The 12,067-nt window shown below is 40.7% G+C and overlaps 1 protein-coding gene across 2 annotated transcripts; it reads right to left on the bottom strand.

The window, feature by feature from the left end:
- Positions 1 to 307: 307 nt before the first annotated feature.
- GTF3C6 (general transcription factor IIIC subunit 6) lies at positions 308 to 9,869 on the bottom strand. Of its 2 annotated transcripts, none has more exons than XM_042939601.1 (6): positions 9,554 to 9,869; positions 9,157 to 9,237; positions 7,955 to 8,018; positions 7,813 to 7,878; positions 5,923 to 6,036; positions 308 to 679 (listed from the first exon to the last, which is right to left on the bottom strand). In XM_042939601.1, exons 1-6 carry the CDS (start codon positions 9,665 to 9,667, stop codon positions 381 to 383), a joined length of 738 nt encoding a protein of 245 aa, XP_042795535.1. In that variant the 5' UTR covers positions 9,668 to 9,869; the 3' UTR covers positions 308 to 380. The 2 variants fall into 2 exon arrangements, with proteins under 2 accessions (XP_042795535.1, XP_042795536.1); XM_042939602.1 differs by having other exon boundaries at positions 7,813 to 7,857; positions 9,554 to 9,855.
- Positions 9,870 to 12,067: the final 2,198 nt, after the last annotated feature.

The following is a 12,067-nucleotide window of genomic DNA, read 5'->3' as shown; positions in this document are numbered from 1 at the left end:
CCAGTAGAGAATGAGGTCCTGCCAACACTCTGATTTTAGCCTAGCCCATGTCAGCTAGCTGACCTACACTTGTGTCATTTTAAGCCACTACATTTGGAGTCATTTGTGACAGCTGCAATAAAAAATGATACACTTACCTTAATGAAACTTCCAATTTAAAAGACTTACCAGAGAAGGGTCCCTATAGTCATTTATATCATATTTTTAAAAATTCAATTCATATCTGGTCCTTAATTACTCTGGTATATTAAACTGTACTACAATTGGAAATGTGTGTAGAGTCAACAAAACTAGTAAAATAGTGAACTGAAAAGCTACACAGTCAATTATTTTATATAAAAGCTCCAAAAAGTTTGTTACTAGTTACTATGAGAAACATTTCATCTAGGAGTGATTTCTAAGGCAGTATCTTGAGTTTCCATAAATACAGAACCTTCTGACTCAGAAGGGATATCAGTAAGAGAACCAGAATTCTCCATCTCCAAGTTCAGTGGTTTCCCCTGTTCATAACTCAGGTTTGAACTATCTTTCATTTGAATCTCTTGCTCTTCCAGCTCCAAAGGTTTCTCTGAGGCTGGAGCTACCACATCGTCATCTTCACTTTCATGCAGAAAGCTACAAATCATGTTGGGTCTATAGGAGAAATCATTGTCCTTGATCTGCAGCCATTCCACACCACCTGGTAAGGGAGGGTGAGGGATGGGAGGACAAACCAAGAAAGAAACATGAAAAAGGAATTTCAGGCACTGAAGTAGATTTCTCTTTAATTTAAATTTTCATCCTATGGATACACGTCAAAGTAAAATCCCAAGGTAAAGCAATGAACAGGGTGCCCATAACTACTGATAAATAATCATGGAATTTCCATCTTATCTGGAGATCTTAGAATGCCTATAGTGTGTGCAACATCAAAATCACTAAAAACGGAATATAGTCAATAATATTTTAGTAACTTTATATGGTGACCAGTGGGAACTACACTATATGGTGAGCACTTTGTAATGTATATAATTATCAAGTCACTATGTTGTATGCCTGAAACTAATATAATATTGTATATCAACTATACTGCAATTAAAATTTTTTCTTAATTCAGACTAAAAATAAATCTCTAAAAAAAAATCACTAAAAGTAATTAACTTTAGTTACCATTCCAACCTCCTTTTCCAGAGTCCAATTCCCAAATCATCCTGAGAGATCACTGAGCTCTCACTGCCACCTCACACCTTATAGAAAATTCTGTCACTTCCATACGATTTTCTCCTCAGTTTTCGTAATGGATGATACCACCCTATCGTCTTTCAAGTCAACAGTAACATGTCATTTTGAGTTGGAACATCCAATGATGAAGTAAGACACCTCTCCAAAAAAAACAAACAATAAAAAACAAAAACTTGAAAAAAATTGTTTTCCTTCTCGTACTTACAAAGCCCTAACCCATCAATGAACCCCCCATAATCAAGAACTGCTTCTGGCACAAAAACAGACACGTAGACCAATGGAATAGAATAGAAACCCCAGAACTAAACCCACAAACTTATGGCCAACTAATCTTTGACAAAGCAGGAAAGAACATCCAATGGAAAAAAGACAGTCTCTTTAACAAATGGTGCTGGGAGAACTGGACAGCAACATGCAGAAGGTTGAAACTAGACCACTTTCTCACACCATTCACAAAAATAAACAAATGGATAAAGGACCTGAATGTGAGGCAGGAAACCATCAAAACCCTAGAGGAGAAAGCAGGAAAAAACCTCTCTGACCTCAGCCGTAGCAATCTCTTACTCGACACATCCCCAAAGGCAAGGGAATTAAAAGCAAAAATGAACTACTAGGACCTTATGAAGATAAAAAGCTTCTGCACAGCAAAGGAAACAACCAACAAAACTAAAAGACAACCAACAGAATGGGAAAAGATATTTGCAAATGACATATCGGACAAAGGGCTAGTATCCAAAATCTATAAAGAGCTCACCAAACTCCACACCCGAGAAACAAATAACCCAGTGAGGAAATGGGCAGAAGACATGAATAGACACTTCTCTAAAGAAGACATCCGGATGGCCAACAGGCACATGAAAAGATGCTCAACGTCGCTCCTTATCAGGGAAATACAAATCAAAACCACACTCAGATATCACCTCACGCCAGTCAGAGTCGCCAAAATGAACAAATCAGGAGACTATAGATGCTGGAGAGGATGTGGAGAAACGGGAACCCTCTTGCACTGTTGGTGGGAATGCAAATTGGTGCAGCCACTCTGGAAAGCAGTGCGGAGGTTCCTCAGAAAATTAAAAATAGACCTACCCTATGACCCAGCAATAGCACTGCTAGGAATTTACCCAAGGGATACAGGAGTACTGATGCATAGGGGCACTTGTACCCCAATGTTTATAGCAGCACTCTCAACAACAGCCAAATTATGGAAAGAGCCTAAATGTCCATCAACTGATGAATGGATAAAGAAATTGTGGTTTATATACACAATGGAGTACTACAGGGCAATGAGAAAGAATGAAATATGGCCTTTTGTAGCAACGTGGATGGAACTGGAGAGTGTGATGCTAAGTGAAATAAGCCATACAGAGAAAGACAGATACCATATGTTTTCACTCTTATGTGGATCCTGAGAAACTTAACAGAAACCCATGGGGGAGGGGAAGAAAAAAAAAAAAGAGAGGTTAGAGTGGGAGAGAGCCAAAGCATGAGAGACTCTTAAAATCTGAGAACAAAAAAAAAAAAAAAAAAAAAAATCTGAGAACAAACTGAGGGGTGATGGGGGGTGGGAGGGAGGGGAGAGTGGGTGATGGGCATTGAGGAGGGCACCTTTTGGGATGAGCACTGGGTGTTGTATGGAAACCATTTTGACAACAAATTTCATATACTGAAAAAAAAAAAAAAGAACTGCTTCAATGATGCTAATCATTTCTTCTTTTATCCTTCTGACCCTTTCAGTCAAATATTTTCAGTGGTTCCTCATTAATTTCCATAGCAAGCCTTAGTTATACCTTCAAAATGCCATTAGATATCTCTAAGATACCACAACCTATCTTGCCACCCTGTTCACACTTCCATCTGCTCCTATTCACCACCAGAAGCTAAGTCTTCTGTGACTGTTTGTTGAACCATCCTTATGGCTGATGCCATGTCTTCTCATATGTTACTACTATAAAATCTCCTTCTATCAAAAGTTGATTAGTCCTTTTCCCTCCAGCCAGCTTCAACCATTCTTTCATTATTTTTTTCCTGCAATACCATCATTCGCATAGTCACCAGGTTCAAAATCTTGAAGCCATCCATCCTATTGCCTATTCTGTTATTTAGCTTAAATATTTGGCACATAACAGAAACTTAAAATAAGTTGAATGAAACGGGTATTGAGTCCCATTCACACATGTCCGTTTCAGTGTGACTGACTTTAGAGTGCAAACTCCCAGAAGGCAGGGCCCACATCTCCTTTTCTTTTGTTCTGCCTGCAGCATATTGCCATGTTTGGTAGCCTCCAAGATGGTCCCCAAAGATCTTCACCTTCCTGGTATTCATGCCCCTGTGTCGTCCCTTCCCATAATAAATAAGATATGGCAGAAATGACAGAATGTGACTTCTAAGGCTAGTTCATAAAAGATATTGTGGCTTCTATGTTGTTCTCACAGATCACTTGATCTGGAAGAAGCCATCTGCCATGTCAGGAGCGCACTTGAACAGTACTATGGGTAGGCAAGGTCCTGAGGCATCCTGCTAACAGCCAGCATAAACCAGCCAGGCATGTGAGTGAGCCAACTTATATTCAGATGTTCCACATTACTCAAGCCTTCAGATCCCTTCTTCAGTCCAGCCAACATATTGACGGTAACCTCAAGAGAGACATTGAACCAGAACCACCTGGCTAAGCTGAACCACCTGGCCAAATGCCTGATTCACAGAAACTGTGTAAAATATTTTTGTTGTTGTTTTAAAACCATTAAGTTTAGAGGGAATTTTTTATGCAGCAATGCATAACCAATATAGCCTTGAGCTAACTAACGTATTGGATTAAACAAAACACGCAAATCTTCCCACGGTCGACCTGGTGGTTTATTAAAGACTCTAGGAAAGGAAATTCTACAACTTCCTGCTTTAAAAAAATATATCAAAATAATAGCTAAGCTATCTGATATGTATCTGCCTTTCAAGTCCATTCTAGAACTTCAAGTACCTCTTTCTTCCTGTTATTTTATTTTATTTTATTTTAATTTATATTTTGTTTTATTTTAGAGAGAGAGAGACAGAGTGTGAGTGGGGAAGGGGCAGAGAGAGAGGGAGACACAGAATGCAAAGCAGGCTCTAGGCTCCAAGCCGTCAGCACAGAACCTGACGCGGGGATTGAACCCATGAACCATGAGATAATGACCCGAGCCGAAGATGGACACTTAACCGACTGAGCCACCCAGGCACCCCTCTTCCTGTTACTTTCACGAAATGCTAAAAATGGGGATAGTTTTGGGATATACATGTTAAGAACAAAGATTTTTTATGTACTTATATGTAACTGGTATAATTAATTTCTACATGATTAATGTGCCTTCATATGTTTATTCCTCAAATATAATAAATCAAGCCACAAATATTCATCACTAGGGTCATGTTTATCAGAGTTTAAAATATGTCGTTGAGCAATGAGCTTTTTTTTCATTAGCAAATTTTTTAAAATGGAAGAATAGATGACACACAATGTGACATTAGTTTCAGGTGTACAATACAGTGATTTGAAAAGTCTATATATTATGCCATGCTCACAACTGCAGCTACCATCTGTCACCATACACCATACGACACTATTACCGTACCATTGACTATATTCCCCATGCTGTGTCTTTTATTCGAGTGACTTACTCATTCCATAACTGGAAGCCTGTATCTCCCACTCCCCTTCACCCATTCTGCCCATCCCACCACCCCCACCCCTCTGGCAACCACCAGTTTGTTCTCTGTATTTATGGGCCTGTTTCTGCTTTTTGTTTATTAGTTTGTTTTATTTTTTTATATTCCATGTATAAATGAACTTACTTCACTTATGAGCAATGAACTTTTAAGCTTCCAAGTAATTATTTGCTCATCTCCACAAATATGTGCCTACTATGGATGGGTTCAAGAAGCACTAGTTCAAAGTCTCTACTCTGGGATGACCAGCAATTGGAGAAGGCTCAGCGGATGCAAATTAAGAATGAGATTTAGGGGCACCTGGGTGGCTCTGTCATTAAGCACCTGACTTCAGCTCAGGGCATGATCTCACCATTCCTGAGTTCAAGTTCCACATCGGGTGAGCTTGAGCCCTGATTCAGGAGAACATGAGCGCTGCATCGGGTAAAACATGAGCCCTGGATGAGCCCTGCTTCTCTCTCTCTCTGCCCCTCGCTCATTTGTGCTCCCCTCCAACTCAAAAAAAAAAAAAAAAAAAAAAAAGAGTCTTCGGTCTAAAACCTGTGAGTCCTTCCCTCACATATAGAGCCAGCTTCTTCCAGTTGCGAGCTTCTTGGGAAAGGTTGCCACCGCTGCCACAAGTTTCCAGGAGATCCTCTGGGGTTACACCTTGACGACACAGATCCTGTCGTCTCCATTTACAAAGAAGTTTTAATTAAGGGGATGGGGTGGGTAGCAGCTGCTGAATTCCCTAGGGGCTGAAAATCTATCAAGTTTCTTGACAAACTCCTCACAATTGTTTCCACGCAAAGCAGATAAAAGATTTCTCATACGTCTCTAGTGCCCTCTGCCACACCATAATTCAAATAAATTTTAAATCTATGTTTGATACTTTTCATGGAACACCCTCAATTTTCATATTACATAGCTATTACTACAAAGTACAGGAATGTCCTGGCAGCAATGTGTCATTATCAAAGCCGATACTAAATCACCTACTTTCAGAGAACTAAGTGAACTAACCTATGTTTTCTTCTCCTTCCTTCTTTTCTGTCAGAAGAGTTCTTGTCATGCTGAGCTTCTTCATTGTATGACACTTATATTTTAACACCGTTCTATTACTGCCTTCTGCATCACCTAGAACATAAAATGAACTCAATTATTTTATTGTTGATGCCATCAAATAGTCATGTTAAGCCCCAACAATTCCGGTTCAGAGTCGCCTGGGTGGCTCAGGTGGTTGAGCGTCCAACTTCAGCTCAGGTCATGATCCTGTGGTTCGCGGGTTTGAGCCCTACATCCGGCTCTGCACTGGTGGTGCTGAGCCTGGTTGGGATTCTCTCTCTCCCTCTCTGCCCCTTCCCCACTTGTGCTCTCTTCTCTCTCAAAATAATTAGTAAACTTAAAAAAAATTTTTTTAAGTAATAATTCCAGTTAAAGAATTACACTAAACTACTTCCTGTAGAAATAGTGTAGTAAGTTCAAAATTTAACTCATCCCTCCTGCTCCCAGCACAGAGAAGTAACAGATAAAATACATAACAACTGAAGGCAAAACGGGACTCAAAAACAGCAAACATCTCCAGAGGACTAAAACACAAAACTGCGAGTGAAATTAAAGCTATAGGCCTGTTAGGCTCCAGCCCTGAAGTACAGAAGTGGGGCCAGGAAGCTGGCCTTACAGGGTAATGAGGTCTCAAAATGAAGCACCGAAGTCAGACCTACTACCTGCAGCCAGAGACTGGAGTGAGGACATTCCCAATCACGAAAGAAGGCTCAGAAAAAAACTTGCTGCCTGAGGGTACAGCTTTATAGGAAACTGTGGGCACGGGCAAGAGGGAGGATGAGGCTCTGAGCTACAGGTGTGAAGCACAATGAAAATTTGCACATGCTGTTACATGAGTGTAACCGATACTACCCTTTAGAAAGGATCACAGTCATATCTGTTTGGTTGAACCACATGAAACGGTCCATATTCAGTCCAAGCTGATCACTTCATATGGTTAAACCTAACACACACTCAGCAACCTAGTAATTCCATTTCTAAGCATATATGTTAGAGACATGTTTACATACATGCACAAGGAGACACACAAATACTCATGGCCGCATTTCTGCAATGAGTTAATATGTATAATTAAGATCAGAGGCTCTGGACCAGACAACCTGGGTTCAAATCCTGGCTGTCGCACTTCGTGTATGACCTTTGGAATGTTACCTACCTCTCTGTGCTTCAGTGTTTTCAAATATAAAATGAAGACAGCAATGGTACCTACCTCACAGATGTGATGAGGATTAAATGAGTTAATACATGTGGCATTTAGAACAGTGTGTAACAAATAGAAGGCATTCAATAAATGTTCAGAGGTATCAATATTTAATGGTAAAAATAAAAGTGATCAACCTGTCCAGTAACTGGAGAATAAATTGCGGTATGGTCACAAATAGAATACTAAGCAACAGGGAAAATAGAATTATACATACCGATATGTATAAATCTCAAAACCTATCTATAACTGAAAAGGGTTATAGAATGATACATGTAATTTATATCAAGTTTGAAAATATACTAAAAGAAAAGCTATTTATTGTTTGTGGATGGATGGATGTGTATATACATATACATATATATATATACATATATATACATGTATATATATATAACAAAATCAAATACAGGAAAGAAATACATCAAATTCAGAATAGTGATTATCAAGACAGAGGAAGGGACATATGTTTAGAGAGAGGTATACAAGAGGCTTCAAATGTATCTGGAATGTTTTTTAGCTATGTGGCAAAATGGTAGGATTTGATACAGCTAGACAATGGATACATGAGATGTTTAACATTCACTGTACATAAGTTTGTAATATTTCACAGTAAAAAGATCTGAGTCAGCACTGCAAGCACTTACCATGTTCAACATTTTCTTCAAAAATAACACAGGTCCCAAGAGTGTCTGCAGAAAAGTTGAAAGCAACTTGTTGAGAAATAACAATGACTTTCTGTGAGAAGCATATAAAAAAAGAAGTTTCATCTATCTGACATCCTCCTACCTTCATACTCTCCAGCAAAAACATAACTGTCCACTTGCAGAATGGGCCTCTCAGTGTCAATTCCCTACAAAAGAACACAGGATCATAAAAAAATCATCACTAGAAAAAGCCTTGCAGGGTTGGGTGAAATAAGTGAAGGCAGTCAAAAGATATAGACTTTCAGTTATAAAATAAATAAGTCCTGGGAATGTAACTTACAGCATGGTGATTCTACTTAATAATACCATATTGTACACTTGAATGTTGCTGAGAGTAAATCTTAAAAGTTCTTGTTATGATGGGATGCCTGGCCAGCTCAGTCTGTAGAGCATGCAACTCTTCATCTCAGGGTCCTGACTTCAAGCCCCACAATGGGTACAGAACTTACTTCGACAAACAAAAACTCTATAAGAAAAAATATTGTAACTGTGTGTAGTGACGGATGTTAACTAGACTTCTTGTGGTGATTATTTCCCACCACACATGCAACTATTAAATCATTATTGTTGTACTCCTGAAATAGAATGTTATATGTCAATTTTATCTCAATTAAAGCCACAAAAGAAAGAGCACTCAATACATAACCTTGCTACCAAGGAGAGTGATCTCCACAACTGGGGAACCTCTGGAGCTTGAACTAGCAAGTACAAGATAAGCTAAAAATGCTCTGAATACAGCAGTTAAGGGCCTGAAGAACACTTAATTCATATCCAAGGAGTAACGTGTATTTCAATCAACATCCTCCTCAAGTTAAAGTAAGAGCAGTGTTGCCCACAATAGCTGAAAGATTTTAAAGTAAAGTGATAAAACAGATGGTAACTTATGACACCATAGCTCAAGTCAACAGCAGAGCTTGAGGTCTTACAAGTTTAGTACGAATCTTTTCTCCCTTCTCCAAGTGGCGTCTGCGTGCACATCTGAGCTCTCTACGCTGCGTTTTTTCTCCCGCACTCACTATCTAAAACAATGTGGGTTTTTTTCAAAATGTATTGTTCCATATCAAAATGCTACGCCCTCTAAATCTTAAACTCTCGCCAGCCACACATTCAGACCCTCAGGCCGAGTGTGGCATTTTCTCCCACAATCCCTTTGTACTTCTACCTAATTGTCCTTAGAATTCAATGCTTTGTAACGAGGAATAGATCTTCGGGGATACGTATTTCTTTCATTCTTGTTTAAATGTAAGAAAACCTACAAATATCCTCTAACTCTAGAAGACTCACCAAAATCTTGCATTTATTTTCACATTTTGATAGAAAGTCTGAGTCAATAATTCCGGACAATTCCACCAGAACCAACTGCTCCTGGTGGAAGAAAGAGGAGTTAACATGCTAGCACCGCAGTGTGCAGAAAGAGGCAGTTAACAAGAGAAGCCAAAACTCCCCAATGCAACGACCCCAACCTTTGTGAACACTAAGTCCTGCTTTCAACGAGAGGAAGCAAGCGACATTACCGAAAGCGACTGCCTCTACTTCCCCATTCTAACGACCGTGTGGCAGTCAGGGCAGGGGCCCGCCCTCCTGGCCTTACGCGCTGGGGACTCTGCCTCCCGCCAGCCGCATCCCGACTCCCTGCCCCACACGCCGCCTCCGCCGCACAGGCCGCCGCAATACCACTCACTGCCTCCTCTTCTTCCTCTTCTTCTTCCTCTCGGCTCCGCTCCTCCGTCGCCGCCATGATACCGCACCTTTTCGGAACCTCCGAGTCACAGGCCACGCCCTCCACGGCCGCCATCTTGAGTACGGGCGGCAGCTCCCGGTCCGGCTGCCGCTCTGACCCCGCGGACTGCTCCTGCCAGGACGCGAGATGGCCGCCTCCGTGCCCACGTGGAAGTCCGGTCCGAGCCTCCTCCTTGTTCCTTTCTGGAGAGCAGGCGCTGGGCTCTAGTGGCTGCTGGCCGGGGACGGCCTACGACCGAAGACGCCTTCGGACTCTGGGCCCCGGGTTAGGGGAGAGAACTGGGGAGGGAGAGATGATAAAGCAGGTGCTTGCAAAGAAACCACTTTGTGGGAGGGAAACGGAGAGGCCTCGCTTTGCCCCGAGCCTACATTTCTTGGAAAGAAATTCTTTAAAGCGTGTGAGCACTGTCCTTCAATTCAAGTTCTCCGTGAAACGAGTTAAGGGCACATTTCTTTTTTTTTTTCAATATATGAAATTTATTGTCAAATTGGTTTCCATACAACAGCCAGTGCTCATCCCAAAAGAAGGGCACATTTCAATGTAATACGTAAGGAGCACGCGCTGCGCTGCTCAAAAAAAAAAAAAAAAAAAAAAAAAAAAAACAAAAAAAAAAAAAACCCGCTAGAAGATGGGCTTGGGTTTCAGGCAGGCCAGATCGCCATAGGTGCTGTAAGACAAACATTGTCCTGGGAATACAGAGACCTGGGGAGGTGGAGTTTTGAACAGGATTTTCTCAAACTCATGGTTTCTCTGATTGTAAAATAAATGATCTTTGTACATGAGACAGGATGATCTAGCGCTGAAGAGCATGAGCTTTAGGGTCTAATACTTGTCCAGTTCAGCAGCATTTTTAGCAGCAAAATCTTAGGCAAGTTGGTTATTGTGAGGATTAAATGAGACAATACATGTAAAATTTAGTCCAGTATTGGGCATATATTAAGCACTGAACTATATTTTATCTGTTAGTAGTGACATACAAAATTTTAGAGTATTGACTTTTTTTTTTTTCCAAAAAATTTTTAATGTTTATTTACATTTGATGGTGGAGAGAGGGAGACAGAATCTGAAGCAGGCTCCAGGCTCTGAGCTGTCAGGGCAGAGCCCCACATGGGGCTGGAATCCAGGAACCGGCAGATCATGACCTGAGCAGAAGTTGGATGTTTAACTGAGCCACCCAGTTGCCCCTAGAGTATTGTCTTTTAAAAAACACTTTGGGGTGGGGAGTGGGGGGAGGGCTGGTAGCTCAGTGGGTTGAGCGGCTGACTCTGGACTTTGGCTCAGGTCATGATCTCAAGGTTTGTGGGTTGGAGCCCTGCATTGGGCTCTTTGCTGTAAGCATGGAGCCTGCTTAAGCTCCTCTGTTTCTCTATCTGCCCCTTCCTCATTCGCGCTCTGTCTCAAAAATTTATATTAAAATTATATATATGTACATATATATATACACACACACATATCCTTCTTTTTTTTTTTTTAATTATAAACACCTTTTTTGAGGTAGTCAGTTTGTATGTTTTAAACTTGTTTTCTCACCATATGTAGTATCATGGATGTTTATTCCAAGTTTTCCGTGGTAAATACTGATCTACATCATAATTTTTAGTAATGCGTAATGTTTATTGTGTAATATTGATATTACACAACGCTTGGGGCACCTGGCTGGCTCAGTGGGTGGAGCATGCTACTCTTGATCTCCTAGTGGTAAATTTGAGCCCTGTGTTGGGTTAGAGATTAACATCTTTAAAAAATATATTACATAACACTTTAGTAAACATCTTTGTACTTTTTTACCCAGTTGCCCCATTAAAGAAATAGGATATCATAGCTTTAAAAAAAAAAGAGCACTTGGCCTGTTAGAAGTTGTAGATTTGGGGGCGCCTGGGTGGCACAGTTGGTTAAGCATCCAACTTCAGCTCAGGTCATGATCTCACGGTTTGGGGGTTTGTGGGTTCCAGCCCCATGTTGGGCTCTGTGCTGACACCTCAGCCTGGTGCCTCCTTGGGATTCTGTGTCTCCCTCTTTCTCTGCTCCTCCCCCGCTCATGCTCTGTCTCTCAAACACAAATAAACTTAAAGCAAAATCGTTTTAAATTGTAGATTTGAATTCTAGCTCTGAAATGTAATAATTGTGATCTAGGACAAACTGCTACACTTTCTAAACCTCAGTGTTCTTATTTATTAAATGAAGATTAAAATATTTTATACGTATTGTATATTTTATATTTGAAGATTAGATCATGTTGTAACTAAAAGTGCTTTGTTGGGGTGCTTGGGTGTCTCATTCAGTTAAGTGGTTAAGCGTCTGACTTTGGGTTGTGGCCCAGGTCATGATCTCACGGTTCACGGGTTCAAGCCCCGCACTGGGCTCTGTGCTGATATTCTCTGTCTCCCTCTCTTTGCCCCTCGCCAGCTAGGGCTCTCCCTCTCTCTCTTTCAAAATGCATAAATAAACTAAAAA

The sequence above is a fragment of the Panthera leo genome, chromosome B2, assembly GCF_018350215.1.
Source record: "Panthera leo isolate Ple1 chromosome B2, P.leo_Ple1_pat1.1, whole genome shotgun sequence".
Classification (NCBI taxonomy): Eukaryota; Metazoa; Chordata; class Mammalia; order Carnivora; family Felidae; genus Panthera; species Panthera leo.
The sequence above is the reverse complement of the archived record's forward strand: the minus strand, read 5'-3'. Positions and strand labels throughout refer to the sequence as shown.

Bases quoted from the DNA above. Each gene is read 5' to 3' on its own strand.
- GTF3C6 (XM_042939601.1), bottom strand. From the start codon at position 9,667: ATGGCGGCCGTGGAGGGCGTGGCCTGTGACTCGGAGGTTCCGAAAAGG. The intron at 9,238-9,553 runs GTGAGTGGTATT...TTCTTCCACCAG, and splicing joins AAGAGGAAGAAGAGGAGGCA to GAGCAGTTGGTTCTGGTGGA. The intron at 680-5,922 runs GTTAGTTCACTT...CTCCCTTACCAG, and splicing joins GGAAGGAGAAGAAAACATAG to GTGGTGTGGAATGGCTGCAG.